We start from the raw sequence: 16,233 nt of genomic DNA, 5'->3' as shown, positions 1-16,233 counted from the left end.
TAAAGACTTTTATTACTTCTTACCAGAATTAGAAGGGACACCTCCTGGATTTGATTAAGAAATCAGGTCAGTTAAAATTTTGCAGTTCCCTGTTTGCAGAGTTTTCTACTCTATATATGAACTAAATCAGCCATACAATAGATACAAAAGACACTACCCAGAGGAAAGCATCCTGCCTGATGGATACTTCGTTCACCCACTTTCTCTGGCTTGTGTACTTTGATTGCAGTGTGCACCATTTTAATTTGGGTGAATCTATCACTTTCACTACATCAAAAACATGGCAAATACTACCCATCTGTTTTGAGGAAGTGCCTTCTTTCTTAGTGTGGACAATAAATCTGTCTTTGCAGCAATGAAGTTATTCCACTTTTAAACCTAAACTTAGGAAAAGTCAAAAACATTGGGATGAGTATTCATTCTCGTACCCCACTTCTGAAATTTGCTTCACTGAAGTCAATGAAGTTGGGGATTGAACTTTGGAAATTAAGTACAACGCATAGATGCCGTTACATAGGAGATAGAAGCAGGAGGAGCAAACTATTTGATCTGTCATGCATGGTCATCATTCAGTAAGACTATATCGTTTCTTCTACAATATCATAATATCATTTTTTCTGCACCAACCTCATCTTCTCTGATTCTCTTAATATCTACAAATTGTACAAACTTATCGATCTCTTTTGCTTAATATAGTCAATGACTTAGCCACCACAGGTTCTAATATAGAAAATCTCAAAAATTCTTTCACTTCTGAATTAAGAAGTTTCTTATCACTGGCTGCCCCTGATTTTGAGATTGTGACCCTCTGGTTTTAGAAATGTACGTCAGAGAAAACATCACTCCTGCAACTACTTTGGTAATTCATGTAAGAGCTTTGAGTATTTCAGTGAGATCACCAGATGTTTCCTCAACTTATGAGTGTGTGATGAGTCTGCTGAATCTTTCCATATACAACGAATGTGCCAGAGGGGAATCAAGCTGGTGAACCTTTGTTTCATTAGTTTTATCACATATATGTCCTTCTTCCATCAGGAGGCCAGACCTGAACTAATTTAGATATGTTCATACCGTTTCCCTTCCTAATTATACTTGGATATTATTTCAGTATTTTATTATATGAACACCCAGGTTTCATCTGAAAACCTACTGTCACTCACCATTTTATCGTGGCTGATCCAGTTTCCCTCTCAGCCCAGTCTCCTGCTTTCTCCCCATATCTCTTCATGCCCTGACCAATCAAGAATCTGTCAACCTCTGCCTTAACTATACATAAAGACTCTGTCCCCTCAGCTGCCTGTGGCAAAGAATTCCACAATTTCATCACTCTCTGACTAAAGAAATTCCTCCTCATGTCCGTTATAAAAGGATGCTCCTCTATTTTGAGGCTGTGTCCTCTGGACTTAGACTCTCCCACCATAGGAAACATCCTCTCCACATCCACTCTATCAAAGCCTTTTACCATTCGATAGATGTCAATGAGGTCACCCCTCATTCTTCTGAATTCCAGTGAATACATGCCCAGACCCATCAAATGGTCTTCATGTCCTATTTTGAATTATAAAGTTAGAATTGATTTTAGAACAATTTGTTATTATTTTCTTTTGCCTGGTAACTATAGTTCCTCTTATTAAGTTGCCTCATGATTGAGTCATCCCATTATAGAAAGGATGTGAAGACTGTGGAGAGGGTGCCGAAGAGGTTTACTAGATTGTTGCATGGATGGAGGGTTAGAACTGTAAGGAAAGATTGAACAGACTTGAGTCATTCTCCCTAGAGCTTCGGAGGCTGAGGGAAAATCTAGCATAGGTAGGGTAGACAGGCAGAATTTTTTTCCCCGGGTCAGAAATGCCAAACATCAGAGGACATACTTTTGGGGTTGGGGGGCAGGGGATGTTAAAAAGGTGACATGGGAGCAGGTTTTTTTTATGCAGAGGGTGGCAGGTGCCTGGAATGGGTTACCAGGGATACCAGTGGCATCAGAGTTTGGTGGTTTAAGAGGCTTTTACATTGATGTCTATGGAGGGATATGGATGGTACACAGGAGGAGGACATTTACTAGAAATTGGCATCAAGATCGACACGACATTGTGGGGTGAATGACCTGGCCAGTGCTGTACATAAGTAAATCAGTTTCAGAATCAGGTTTAATATCTCTGGCATATGTCATGAAATTTGCTGTTTTGTGGCAGTGGTACACTGCAATATATAATAATAAAATAAATTACTAACTGTATGAAAAAAATTAAATCATGTAGAAAGAGAGGGAAAAAGTAGTGAGGTAGTGTTCATGGGTTCACTGTCCATTCAGAAATCTGATAGTGGAGGGGAAGAAGCTGTTCTTGAGTCATTGAGTGAGTGTCTTCAGGTTCCTATATCTCCTCCTTGATGGTAGCCATGAGAACAGGATGTGTCCTTGGTGATACAGATCTTACAAATGGATGCTGCCTTTTTGATGCATGACCTTTTGAAAGTGTCCTCAGTGCTGGGGAGGCTAGTGCCCATGATGGAGCTGGCTGAGTTTACATTTTTCTGTATTTTTTCCCAATCTCGTGCAGCAGCCCCTCCATACCAGACGGTCATTTAACGGTCATAGAATGCTCTCCGTGGTACATCTGTAAAAGTTTGCAAACGCCATTGGTGACATTCCAAGTCGCCTCAAACTCCTAATGAAATGTGTTTTGGGCCCAGGATAGATCTTTAGAGATATTGACACCCAGGAACTTGAAACTGCTCACCCTTTCAACTGTTGATCTCTTGATGAGGACTAGCGTGTGTTCCCTCCACTCCCCTTTCCTGAAGTCCACAATCAATTCCTTGGTTTTACTGACCTCGAGTGCAAAGTTGTTGTTGTGACGCCACTCAACCAGCTGATCTATCTCGCTCTTGTACGCCTCCTGGTCACCATCTAGAATTCTGCCAACAATAGTTGTATAGTTGGCAAATTTTTAAATGGCTTTTCAACTATGCCAAGCCACACAGTCATGGGTGTAGATTGTCTTGAGATTGCATTTATCTAGCTACCTTTTAAATATTGTAATTGTATTTGCCTTCACCATCTCCTCTGTCAGCTTGTTTCATGTGCCCACTGCTCACTTTTTGAAATCTTCCCCCTCAGATCTCTGTTAATTTTTTGCCCTCTCACCTTCAATCTGTCGTCTCTAGTTTTAGACTCCCTGACCCCAGGGAAAGGGTGATAGGGTGGAGATAAGTTTCTCCTAAAGGAGGTGCAAGGTGCTCTTCTCTCCACTAGACTGCAGGTCACCCTTGGGTAAGGTGTAGCAGCTACTTAGCCCCCCATCCCCCCAGATTATGGTCACGGGAAGCCATGGGAGCAGGTGGTGGATGGTCATATGAGCAGCCAGTGCATATCACAAATCCTGGTGACGTGACCACTGACGCCAGGCAGACAATCTCTGAAAAGTATTGATAATGGCTGGGGTCACTTGTCTTGTAAAGACACTGCCCATAAGAAGGCAATGGCAAGACTCTTTTGTAAACAAAAATTAGCCAAAAACAATCATGGTTATGAAAAGACCATGATCACCCTTGGCACATAATGGACCTCATGGAAAATAATTTAACTGCCCTATCTATTCTCCTCATAATTTCATTAACCTCACCCATTCTCCCTCACTTGCTCCAAGGAAAACATTCCCAGCCTGTCCTCTCCTTCAAGTCCTATAATGGAGGCAACATTCCTGTGAATCTTTTCTACACCCTGGAGCTTAATCGCAACCTGGAGCATTTTCAGTGGAATATAAAAGAATAAAGTAATTCTGAAACAAAACCATGCAATATTCTCTGCCAGGATGATAAATATGTCAGCTTGATAACACCTCAGTTCTGTCAAAATTAAATGGATCTTTTGTGATATCTTGCATATTAATCAACATAGGCTGCAAATTTCAAACAAAAGCTTTGGCTTTTAGTTTCATAATTTGGAGCAATCAAACATATTTTATTTAACTCTGTCAGCTTGGAAAAGTGTTTTGAAACTCATGCTGAGTTGTGAAAGAACCTTTCTCTTCCAATGTAAGTTCGTTTTCTTGTCTTAGTCATTGTCAGATCCAGCCATGTCACTTGAACTTGCAGTGGAACCAATTGCTATTGAATAGCAAGATAGATTATCAATAGTTTACAGTTAGATACATTGAACAGCATTTTACAATGCCCCTTCAAGCAGATTTTATTTTTTTTTTATGGAAGTTAATTTCAGTACGTTTTTTTATCCATTTGTGGCCAAAATCACACTTGTCAACCATCATTCTGTTCTCTCAACCATAAGCTCATAACATCCAGATGGTTGAAATTCATGTTGGCCTGTATGGCAGATTTGTGGTCTGGGAACTGTAGAGATGTTTAAAAAAAATTGCTGAGGTGACTGATCGTTTGGATTTAATGACATCTGCCTTTTATTTAGAAAAAAAAAAGAGGTTTTGGTTTATGACAGTTTTCTTTGGGCCATGAACCAGGATGTGTCATAACACTCCACCTTCCCCTTAGTTTGATGGTACTTGGAGTTCCTTGAACTTTGTCAATGTTGGTTATAAGGTATAACTGGCTCATCTCTGGCAATGTTGACATTATGATTGTTAGAACTTAAATTTCAAATGCATTATGTCAGGTGATAAAGGCAAATAGGTTTTCTTATTTCACCTGGAATGACTGTTTGAGTCCCTGGACAGTAATGAACAGGGACTCAATGTGCAGGTCTCCTGAGGCTGCATGGTAAGTGGTAGTAGGGATGGAAGAGCAGACAGCAAATTGCCAAGGGAATGATCCCCATGAAAAGCTGCAAAGGAAGGGGAGATGAATTTGTGTCTGGTGTTGGAATCTTGTTGGAATTGTGAAGGAAGAATTGTTGAATGCAGAGACTGTTGGGATGGAAGGGAAGTTTGGGTGCTCTGTCCCTTTGTCCAGGGAGAGAGATGGTGAGGGCAGAAGTTCAGGAAGTAGAGCTATATCCCTGAAGAGAGAGGGGAAGTATTGGTTCAGGAAGAAGGAAGCACCACCTGCAAAATGTCTTGACATTGGAGCAAGGCGACTATTTGAAGGAACAGTGGGAATTTATGGAATCCTTGGAGTTCAATATAGCTGCTCCACCAGAAGGTCTGCAGTACATCAAGAAGGTAGTTCGCCACAACCTACTGAAGGGATGTTGGGTATGAGTAATAATTTCTGGGCTTGTCAGCGATACCCATATCCAGAAAAACAAATAGATTAAAAAGTACTGCCAGGTTGATAATTCAAGTCAATTTGGAGGTTGAAGAGAAAATTTTAAAAAATTGTCAGATTTTGAAATGTTTCTCTGTAGACCCTAGGCTCGTTTCTCAATGTAGAGCTAATGAATTCAGCTTTAAAAGCAAACAATGACATGTTTAATTTGTGGACTGTTTTTCCATGAATCGGCGTAGTCAGATGTGGTGTGATGAAAATGTATAGAACAGAAACTAGTAGGGCTGCTTTCTGAAACGTCGACTATACTCTTTTCCACAGATGCTACTTGGCCTGCTGAGTTCCTCCAGTATTTTGTGTGTGTTGCTTGGATTTCCAGCATCTGCAGATTTTCTCTTGTTTAGGGCTGCTATCTATTCTGTTCATATTATTTGATCTCTACCAAGATACTCCAAAGACGTAGGTGCGATTGATCTTGAATATTGATGAAAAATTCCAACACGGACTTGGTTGACTTAATGATATCAGTCTAATGTTTGTGTAAACATATGAATGATAACCTATGGATGTACAGTGGATTCCGGTTTATTGGGGCACATCTGGACCAGTACATTTTGGCTCAATTAAGCTTCTGCCTCAATTCGCCAAAGTTGCATGGAAATAGTTAAAAAGGTGTAAAAAAGACAAACTAGAACACCACCAATGCTACACAGTTCTATACAACTGTGTATTAGTTCCTAATAGTTATTGATGGAGGAATTCATCCAGTGTACACTGTCCAGGGAGGGATAGCACTTCTGGTGAGGGGCTTGTTGTATCCATTCTAGGGCAGTTTACCTTTGGTCCCCACCAGTCTTTCGGCTCTCACCTGTGGTTCTAAGCAGCTGTTTACATGCAACGGCGACCTCACCCTGGTGTACCGCTTTGACACGTGATCTAAACCAGGAGAGGGTAGCTGGCAGACCCCCTACCCCAGTTAAATAAGGATAGGCCTGTCCTAGCATGTGAAGTCAGCTCTGACGGACTGAGCGGACAAGATCGACAGTGAGATCCAACGGCCAGGAAGACGGCTCTGCAACTGCTCCGTGGAGAGCGAAGGGCATGACAAGGCACAGAAGATGTCATGGTCATCCAATGCAACCAAAGAAGACCCTTACTCACTCTTCCTTCAGTTAGTCCTGACGAAGGGTCTCGGCCTGAAACGTCGACTGCACCTCTTCCTAGAGATGCTGCCTGGCCTGCTGCGTTCACCAGCAACTTTTATGTGTGTTGCAAAGAAGATCCCAGTTTGTGATGACTACTTGTACCACTGGACCTGGACTTCTGAGGTCGGGAGAGTAGAACTGTCCCAGGGCAATGGCTTTTCCACTTTAAAAATCTCCTGCACAAGTTTCACTGTCATCATCAGATATGATGGATAACCAACATGCTGCCGTGTTCTTTTCATTGACTGGAAATGAACAGAAATTAGCGCAGACACCTATTGCAGATAATGGACTGCCTTCATATGCAAGCTTTCAACAATTGTATCCTCCAAATCTTCATTTTCATTGTAGCATCCAATATGATTGTCGAGCTTCAAGTTCTGCGTAGTTTCTAACTTGCTTGATTCGTGAAATCATTTCATTTTCACTCCCAGCCATCTTTGGCATCTCCAAGCCTGAATGCTTGAAACTGCAGACAGCAAAACAGTTCTGAAATGTCTTACTACTATTTCTCGCCAACTGACAGAGACAAAAATCACTGTGTTCTGAGCACAAACACAAATGATGCTATTTAAAAACTGTTCGCTCCAAGCACGGTGTAGTGTCTAACAGCCAAACAAGTTCACAGAAATGAAGCAAATCACAAACTGTTCAGTAACAGTCTCATGCCCCAATTAAGTGGCATAGTATCCCAAATAAATATAAGGAATCCTGGCCATTTCCTTGATTAGTTTTTGTTCTTTAAGAGTTGTTCCAAATAAGTGACTGCCCAATTTATCGGAAACTAATGTATTTATTGTATTTATCTTTCCGTTTGTTTATTTTTCCTGTTTGTTTATTTATTAACTGAATAAATAAGTCCATCCTCTGACGTAATTGTTGGTGAATAGATATTTCCAATGTCTCGATGATTTGTGAGGCAGCATTAAGTGTGCAGCCAGGTTGTGAAATCTCTCTTTACTATGCAGGTTTTGCAAGTTTTAATAATTTTGCATTTGTGTCAGCATTGAGTTCCTTTGTCTGGATCTTAATAAGGGCAGGTAACCATAGCGGCTGCAGTGAGTAAAATAAATTGCGCTTCCAGCTCCTGATTCCATGCTGTCATCTTTGAACCTGTATGTGTACGATGTCGCTGAAGGCAGATCTGAATGTGGCCATTTAAAAAGTCCACAGAAACCTAACGGCTGTATGTGCAACTTGAGCATGAAGTTATCAAATTGGGGACAAGGAAGGTGGAAGGTTATCATTTTAAAACGGACACTTGAAAAATGTATTAGAGGTAATCATTTGAATAAAAGTTTTAACATAAGCGTAAACATTAATAACTGTAACTAATTCCACTTGTTTGTTACTATGGGTGGATAACAAAATAAGAATTTATTGATTCTCATGTGGTGTTTATTACAATCATCCTAAAATCCAACCATTTCTTTTCTAGCTTGGCGTTTGGTTTTCTTTGGGCTGTGCATATCTGGGGTTGGAAAACTTCGAAAACGCTGCAAAAGCATTTCAGAAATGTGTGATGCTGGAACCTGACGTAAGTACAACACAGCAAATAAACTGTCTTTCTGCTGGCATTGGTGAGGGTCTAGTGGAGGTTTACGAGAATGATCCTTGGAATGAAAGGGTTAACAGATGAGTGCTTGATGGCTCTGGACCTTTGAAGATTAGAAGAATTCAAACCTACTGAATATTGAAAAGCCTAAGTAGAGTGGAGAGGATTTCTCCAGTTGTGGAACCGCCTAGGACCAGAGGCCACGGTCTCAGAATAGAAAACGTTTCTTTAGAACAGAGATGAGGAGGAATTTCTTTAGCCAGAGGGTGGTGAAACTGTGGCATTCATCACCGCAGATGGATATGATAACCAAGTCTATTTAAAGTGGAGATTAATAGGTTCTTGATTAGTCAGGGTTCCAAATGTACAGGGAAAGATAGGAGAATGCGATTGAGAGGGAAAATAAATCAGTCATGATCAAATGGCTCAGGACTCTCACCACCAGGTTCAGGAACAGTTATTACCCCTCAACCATCTGTCTCTTGAACCAGAAGGGATAACTCCACTCAACTTCACTTGCCCCATCACTGAACTGTCTGCGGACTCACTTTCAAGTATTCTCAATATTTATTGCTTATTTATTAATTATTATCATTTTTTTTCTTTCTTTTTGTATTAACACCCTTTGTTCTCTTCTGTACACTGGTTGTCTGCCCTGTTGGTGCAGTCTTTCATCGATTTCTAATATAGTTATTGGATTTATTGAGTTTGCCTACAAGAAAATTAACCTCAGAGTTGTGTAAGGTGACATACATGTACTTTGATAATAAATTTACTTTGAACGTTAATGTTATTCTTGTGTCTAAAGATAAAATAGCAGTCACTTTAAAGGCAGGAAGTTTAGGTCATAAAGGCTATTTCCTTTTATAAGTTTGATGTATCCATTGTGTATTTTCACAGTCACTGAGAGATACAGCATAGAAATGGGCTCTTCAGTCCACACAATCCTCACATCTTCAAACACCCATTAACCGATATCCTATACTCATCCATTTTATTTTCACGCATTCCCATCTAACTATCCTGGTAAGCACTATCTTGTGGTGAGATAACTACCCTAAGAGGAAATGTTAGCTAAGATTCTCATATTATTGGTTCTTTGAGCAATGAAATATGAGATATAGTTCAAGTTTAATTATCATTCAACTATACGCAAATGTCCATGAATACAACTAAACAAAACAGTGTTACTCTGGGGCCAAGGTGAAAAACAATGTACCAACAGTCATTCACAAGACGCACATAAAACAGCAGTAAAATACAGTCACACCCAAAAAAATATATAGTCTAGGTCCCTGAGTCCATGAATGTTGCAGCAGTCTGTAGTCGAACACAATGTACCTTGTCTTCTGCTGAGTGAACACCAGAGCAGCACCTCCTCCAGCATGGACACTGCACCACACCACTCTGGCAGTCTGGTGGATCCTCTCTCCTGGGCAGCTGCAAACAGGCAACACCGCAGTCTGAAGCCTAGTCCTCACTATGACCGAGGCCACTCAGCTCCCCCACTGTTTACCAGTAAAACAGTGAGTCAGACTTGCAGCATCCCAAATTTCCAATGTCCAGCAGAGTCTTGTGATTACAAAAGAAGCAACTGAAACAATCATTCACTGTTAGACTGCACACTGCCTTCAGCATCGACGCCGCTCTGAAGCAGGCAGCATCATGGTCTGCACTAAGTCCAGTTTCTTCCGTTTTTCCACCAATGAGCAACTCACTGATGAGGTAGACCCACAGTACTTTAAGTTCTTAATGTCCAGCAGGGTCTTGCGATCTTAACAAGTACGTTTAAAAAAGACAACAACACCTTTGGTTGAAGTTGCTGTGTCCAAGCATGTCGCCATCTTACAGGAAGCAATTCAGCCCAATAAAATCTATACCTACTCATATGCAATCTCATTCCCCACTGATTTCCTATGGAACCTATTGTCCCCTGTTTTATTAACCCCGCCCCCCCCCCCCCCCGATGCTACCAATAATCAACACACAAGAGCAGTGGTCTCCAACCACCAGGCCGCATAGCATGCGCTGCTGGGCCACAAGGAAACAATATGATTTGGTGATATGAGTCAGCTGCACCTTTCCTCATTCCCTGTCACGCCCACTGTTGAACTTGAACGCACGCGAGGTCATTACCCGCGTGTCATCCATGTCAGCAACTCCTCGAGCTTGCAAATGACGACGGGCTGAAAAGTATGTTTGGCATAACCTCTCTGCCAGCATTCTGGATCAAAGTCAAGGCTAAATATCCTGAGATAGCCACGAAAGCACTGAAAACGTTGCTTCCATTTCCAACATATCTCTGCGAAGCGGGGTTTTCTGCAATGAATGCAACAAAAACTAAATTGCAGAATAGACTGGACATAAGGAACCACCTTTGAATATCACTGTCTCCCATCACCCCTTGATGGGACCGTCTTGTTGCTGGAAAACAAGCCCAGGGCTCCCACTGATTCAGCGATATTGGTGTGTGGCAATGATTTTATATGTTCATACGGGGAAAATATGCGCTGTGTGTTTAATATCCAAACGTTAGTTAAAATGTTATGATGCTATTGACTTATAAGTGACTTATAATTGACTTAAAATCAGCACGTACACACATGCGTACGGCATGTCTGCACACGTCACGCATGCGCACACAGGTGCCCACGCAAGGCTTCATGGTCATGGTAGTCTTTCTCAGGGTAAACACCGTAAGAAAGTTGGCAACCCTACCCCCCACCCCCCGGTCGGCTGGTCTGCAAGAATATTGTCAATATTAAACCGGTCCGCGGTGTAGAAAAGGTTGGGGACCCCCGCACAAGAGTATTTAACAGCCATTTAACCTTACATATCTGCATGTCTTTAGGATGTGTATGAAAACCCACACTATCTTAAAACATAGTGTTGTAAGGTTGTTTCTTCTGAGTTAAGACTATGGAACCAGGGAGCTATATACTTCGGACAATGGATTGCCCATTTTGGATGAGACTGAAGACTGCAAATTATTGCAAGTGTCTACCCCAGAAGGCTACAAGTGTTGAATCATTAAGTTCATAGGTATCTTGAGGTCAGTGGTCTTTTGGGTGCACAGAGAATTGGTTGGGGAGTGGACTGGAAGGTGGAACAAAGATACAGGATTGTCAGTGATCCTTTTAAATGAAGAATTGAAGAATGTCCTTTTAGAACTGAGATGTGGAGAAATTACTTTAGTCAGAGGGTGGTGTGAGGGGATCCAGGAGTGCCCCTATAAACTGTTTGGAGAGAGACATTTACCATTGATGGTTTGTTTGGAAAAGAGAGACAAGGAGAGAATTATTTACCACCGATATGTTGCTTTTGAAAAGAGAGAGAGAAACGAAGATTAACGGTTGGACTGTCACTTTAAGGCATTGGAAGTAACTTCGGATTTCTACTGAGTTTGGAGTTGGAGACAGCACCGAGCAGCTCGAAGGTTGCTATGGTAACTAAAGGCTGGTTGTTGATGTTACTTTCAAGGACAGGTTGCCTGCTTGTGCATTTCTTTACAGACAAAGGAAGGAGGGACTCTTTGAGTGACAGACGATGCTCAGCCTGGTGAAATAAGTAGGAGGTCAGATGATACAGACCTCAGGACACAACATCTGGACACTGAATAAGCATTGTTTTGCCTGCAGAGAAAGTGGGTTTTGGTGGGTCGATCAGGTGGATCGATCCAAATTGCTATTCCAACGTAGGAGAAGGGGTTGACTGGTGGGGAGTTGCCTATGTGTCCACCCTTGCTGGGGTGATAGCTCCACCACAGGAAAACTGGTCCTCCTGGTTAAAGTCATAGTCGGTGACTTGTAAAGGATTTCAGAGGACGACGAGAAGATCGACGGCATCAGCTCACCTGAAGACTCGACTCATCTATCTATCTATCTATCTATCTATCTCTCTCTCCCTCTCTCTCTCCCTCTCCCTCTCCCTCTTCCTCTCCCTCTCCCTCTCCCTCTCCCTCTCCCTCTCCCTCTCCCTCTCGCCCTCCCTCTCACCATCACTACTCAACTAAATACCACAAACTGAACTTTACTCAACGTCGTAAGACTGTATCTTTTTACCCCTAGGCTTAAAGAACCTTGGTTTTCATACATATATATTCCACACTTACTTTTATATATAATCATGGCTAACCTGTGTGATTTATTTACATTGCTATTACTGTATTGCGTAGTTACTAATAAATATTAGCAGTTATAGCAATACTGGACTCCAAAGTGTTTTCCATCTCTGCTGGTTCCTTATTTCCGTCACGGGGTACATGACAGTGGTAAATCTGTGGAATTTGTTGTCACGAGCGGCTGTGGAGGCCAAGTCATTGGGTGTATTTAAGGCAGAGGTAGATAGGTTCTTGACTAGCCAGGGCATCAAAGGGTATGGGGTGAAAGCAGGGGAATACGGATGACTGGAAGAATCAGATCAGCCCATGATTGAATGGTGGAACAGACTCGATGGGCTGACTGGCCTGCTTCAGCTCCTATATCTTATGGTCTTATGACTTTCTAATATCTGGAAGTCATATGACATACTCCAGCTCCTGCCCTTCATGTGTAGCTTAATTACTGAGCCTGGCAGAACTGTTTCTACTGACAGGAGAAGGGGCAAAGATGTGTCACCGGCACCTTAAAACCGGTTGCTTCAGGCAGATGGGGCTCATCCGCCGTGGTTGATAGCTCATCTAGAGGGAAAAAAAACTCTTGATCTCAAACCACTACCATGAGTGGCTCTACCCACTCCTGGGGAAGGCTTCAAGAGTAAACCCTGGGAAGAAATCTGGAGCTGGAGTCTTTATGGTAGTTCTACATTGAGTTCAGTGCTGAGTGGCAACTCCAGCGACACTGCTGGTGCCAGACTGCTGCTATATGGGCAACGGTTTTCTCCCCATATCATACTGCCGTGGTTTGTGTATCACGAAGACAGCTGAGATGCGTTATCCATTGTCAACCCCGAACAATGGAAGGCCTCAACCGAAAGCCTCAATAAGTGCTTTGTTCATGATGTTAGTTAGTTGGTAAATATCAAGAACTTTGATAACTAAAACTTAAATTAGAACTTCTTTCTGTTTCTAAGTTTTATTTGTTTTTCTGTCATGGGATGGCTGTGTAAATATGCTGTACTGTATCTGCTCTATGATATGCTCCCACTTTCAAATCTCTTACTAACTCTTCCTTCAGTTAGTCCTGACGAAGGGTCTCGGCCTGAAATGTCGACTGTACCTCTTCCTACAGATGCTGCCTGGCCTGCTGCGTTCACCAGCAACTTTGATGTGTGTTGCTTGAATTTCCAGCATCTGCAGAATTCCTGTTGTTTGCTATGATATGCTGTGCTGCTTTGTAAAATAAGAATAAATAATAATAAAAACTTGAATGACAAAGAACGTTGATAAATAATGGTCTGTTTAATGTTCTTATTATTGGGAAAAGTAGAGTGAATGCAAATAATCTGCACTTTGCACATTGGTGAAATAACGTAGTACTGTGAAGTGGTTAATCTTCCATGAACATTATTGTTCATCTTTTGCACTACCTGTTTATTTTTTAAACTTAGACTGATTTTTATGTCTTGCCCTGCTGCAAAGCACTGAATTTCATGACATCTGTCAGTGATAATAAATTTGATACTGATTCTGGATCATACTGATTTTTAAAAATTCATTATCCATTGACGTGCAATGGAATTGCAGATCATTCTGCATGGTATATTTATGCCATGGCTAAAGTTGTCAATTAGGACACTATGAAATATGTTTACACTTTATTTTCCTATAAATATTTTGATTTAAAATACTAATGGCTGATAGCCCAATATCCCACTTACTTCACAGCTTAATAGAAACAGCTGTTTCGTTTACACCAAGACCATGTCATCTGTAAGATTTTCATTAACGCTGCCAAGAATACTTTCTTCTTGTGCATAGAAAACTTAAAAAAAAAAATAAGGATTGGAAAATACTAAAAAGAATTTATTATTTTCTGAGCTTGATTGTAGAGGAAAGAAAATAGTGAGTCCTTCCCAATTAAAATCTTTCTGAAAGTAAATAGCTGTTTTGTAATGCTCATGGTGGCTCCACTATACTGTATCGGATTTCTTTCCGACCTGAGTTGCTCTAGTTTCTTGAATTAACATCAATCAAAGCTGTTTGGTTCTACAACAGCTCAATCGTTTTGTTTGAATCTCAAGGCATAGCTATCATGAGCAAGGTCAGTTTTGTTTCCTAGAGAGGGTAGTGTTTGTCTCTTGTTTGGTAGATCTAAGATTCTTGCTGAGCTACTTCACAAGCGGACAGGAGCTAATCATTTAGAAGAGGTATTGTTATAACATACAGGAACAGGTGGCAGATATCCTTCCATTAATGGTATTATTGAGTCATTTGGGGGGGGGTGCAGTTTGTGAAAGCATACTGACAATTTCATCATTAGTTTTTACTGATTCTACCTTGTTACAGTATTTCCAGATTTTTTAACCTAATGGTCCTGTGGTCATTACTATAAAGGCTAGCATTTAACAGTACCCGTCACAACTTCGTGCTGTTTCAAAGTGCTTCCCGTGCCCAATACAGTATGTTCACTTTAAGTGCTTTGATGATTATGATTTGGGAAACTCGTGTGTGTTGTACGAATAATCTGATGATCAAATTTAACTTTGATTCGGGAACTTATTCTTCAAAATCGTACCATGGATCGTTTTTAGAGACCGGAGAGAACAGGTTGGGCTTTGGTTTAAAATGTTTTCCAAACATGAGCTAGGAAGTTAATTAGTTACTGTAAATACTCCAGGGTGTAGGTAAATTCAAAGTAAGTTTATTTTCAAAGTATATGTATGTCACCATATAGAACGCTGAGATTCATTTTCTTGAGGGTAATCAAAGTAAATACAAGAAACGTAATAGCATCACTGAAAGACTGCACCCTACAGGACAAAGAACTATTAAGTAATAAATATCGAGAACACTGAATCCTTGAAAGTGAGCCCATAGGTTGTGGGAACATCCGTAGGCTGAGTGAAGTTATCCCCTCTGGTTCAAATTCTGCTGTTCCTGAACCTGGTCGTGTGGTGGGGCTCCTGTACCTCCTTCCTGATGGCAGCAGCGAGAAGAGAGCATGATCTTCATGATGGCTGCTGCTTTCCTGTGACGGCAGGAAAGGGTGGTGAGGAACTGTGATGCCGCTTTTCTACAGCAATATTGCGTGCAGATGTGCTCAATGGTTGGGAGGGCTTTACCTGTGATGTACTGGGGCAGTTTCACTACCTTTTGTAGGATTTGCCGCTCAAAGGCATTGGTGTTTTCATACCAGGCCGTAAAGCAGCCAGTCAGTACGCTTTCCATCACACATCTGTAAAAGTTTGCCGAGGTTTTTGATGACATAGCGAATCTTCACAGACTCCTGAGGAAGTAGAGGCGCTGTTGTGCTTTCTTTGCAATTACATTTATACGATGTGCCCTGGACAAGTGCCCTGAGATAGTGACACCCAGAAATTAAAAGTTACTGACCCTCTCCACTTCTGATCCTTTGATGAGTACAGGCTCATGGACCTTTGGTTTCTTTCTCCTGAAGTCTAAAGTGTACAATCAGTTCCTTGGTCTTGTTGCTAACCAAGAGTGCTAGCCATCCAATTAATGCTGAGGTTATTGACTCAGTTTTTCATCCCGAGAATTCCAAACCTAGAGGAGGCACTAACGTAATGTGTAAACACAAAATAATCTGCAGATGCTGGGGTCAAAGCAACATTCACAACACGCTGGAGGAACTCAGCAGGTCAGGCAGCATCCGTGGAAACGATCAGTCAATGTTTTGGGCCGGATCCCTTCGTTGGGTTCTGGCCCGAAACATTGACTGATCGTTTCCATGGATGCTGCCCGACCTGCTGAGTTCCTCCAGCGTGCTGTGACTAACGTAATGTGACTATGACCATTAGATACCATCTGCTTCTAACAATTATTTTCAGTAAAAGAGTAAGTTAATGTATTTGCAATATTTATAAATAATTACAACAGTACCGTGCAAATGTCTTAGGCACGTATATATAGTTCGGCTGCCTAAGATCTTTTCACAGTACTGGTGTAATTTTATGTATTGCACTGTACTGCTGCAACAAAAAACTAATTTCATGACATATGAGAGTGATCATAACCTGATTCTGATATGGGTCGCTATTGTGAACTCTGGGTGGGACGGGGACAGAGAGAAAGGAGGGAATGGGAAGCACCAGAGAGACATTTTGTGATGATCAATAAACCAATTGTTTGGAATCAAATGACCTTGCCTTTTGTCTCAGGGCTGGGTGTGTCTCTAC

At 41.4% G+C, this 16,233-nt stretch overlaps 1 protein-coding gene across 1 annotated transcript in view; it reads left to right on the top strand.

The window, feature by feature from the left end:
• ttc27 (tetratricopeptide repeat domain 27) overlaps positions 1–16,233 on the top strand; it is a 286,736-nt gene that overhangs the window by 181,281 nt on the left and 89,222 nt on the right. Inside the window, exon 14 of the mRNA XM_072264878.1 lies at positions 7,822–7,920. Within this exon, the coding sequence (XP_072120979.1) occupies positions 7,822–7,920 (99 nt within the window). The remainder of the gene's footprint in view (positions 1–7,821; positions 7,921–16,233) is intronic.

This window comes from Mobula birostris, chromosome 8 (assembly GCF_030028105.1).
Source record: "Mobula birostris isolate sMobBir1 chromosome 8, sMobBir1.hap1, whole genome shotgun sequence".
In the NCBI taxonomy this organism is placed as follows: Eukaryota; Metazoa; Chordata; class Chondrichthyes; order Myliobatiformes; family Myliobatidae; genus Mobula; species Mobula birostris.
Note: the sequence above shows the minus strand (reverse complement) of the source record. Positions and strands in the feature narration are given on the sequence as shown.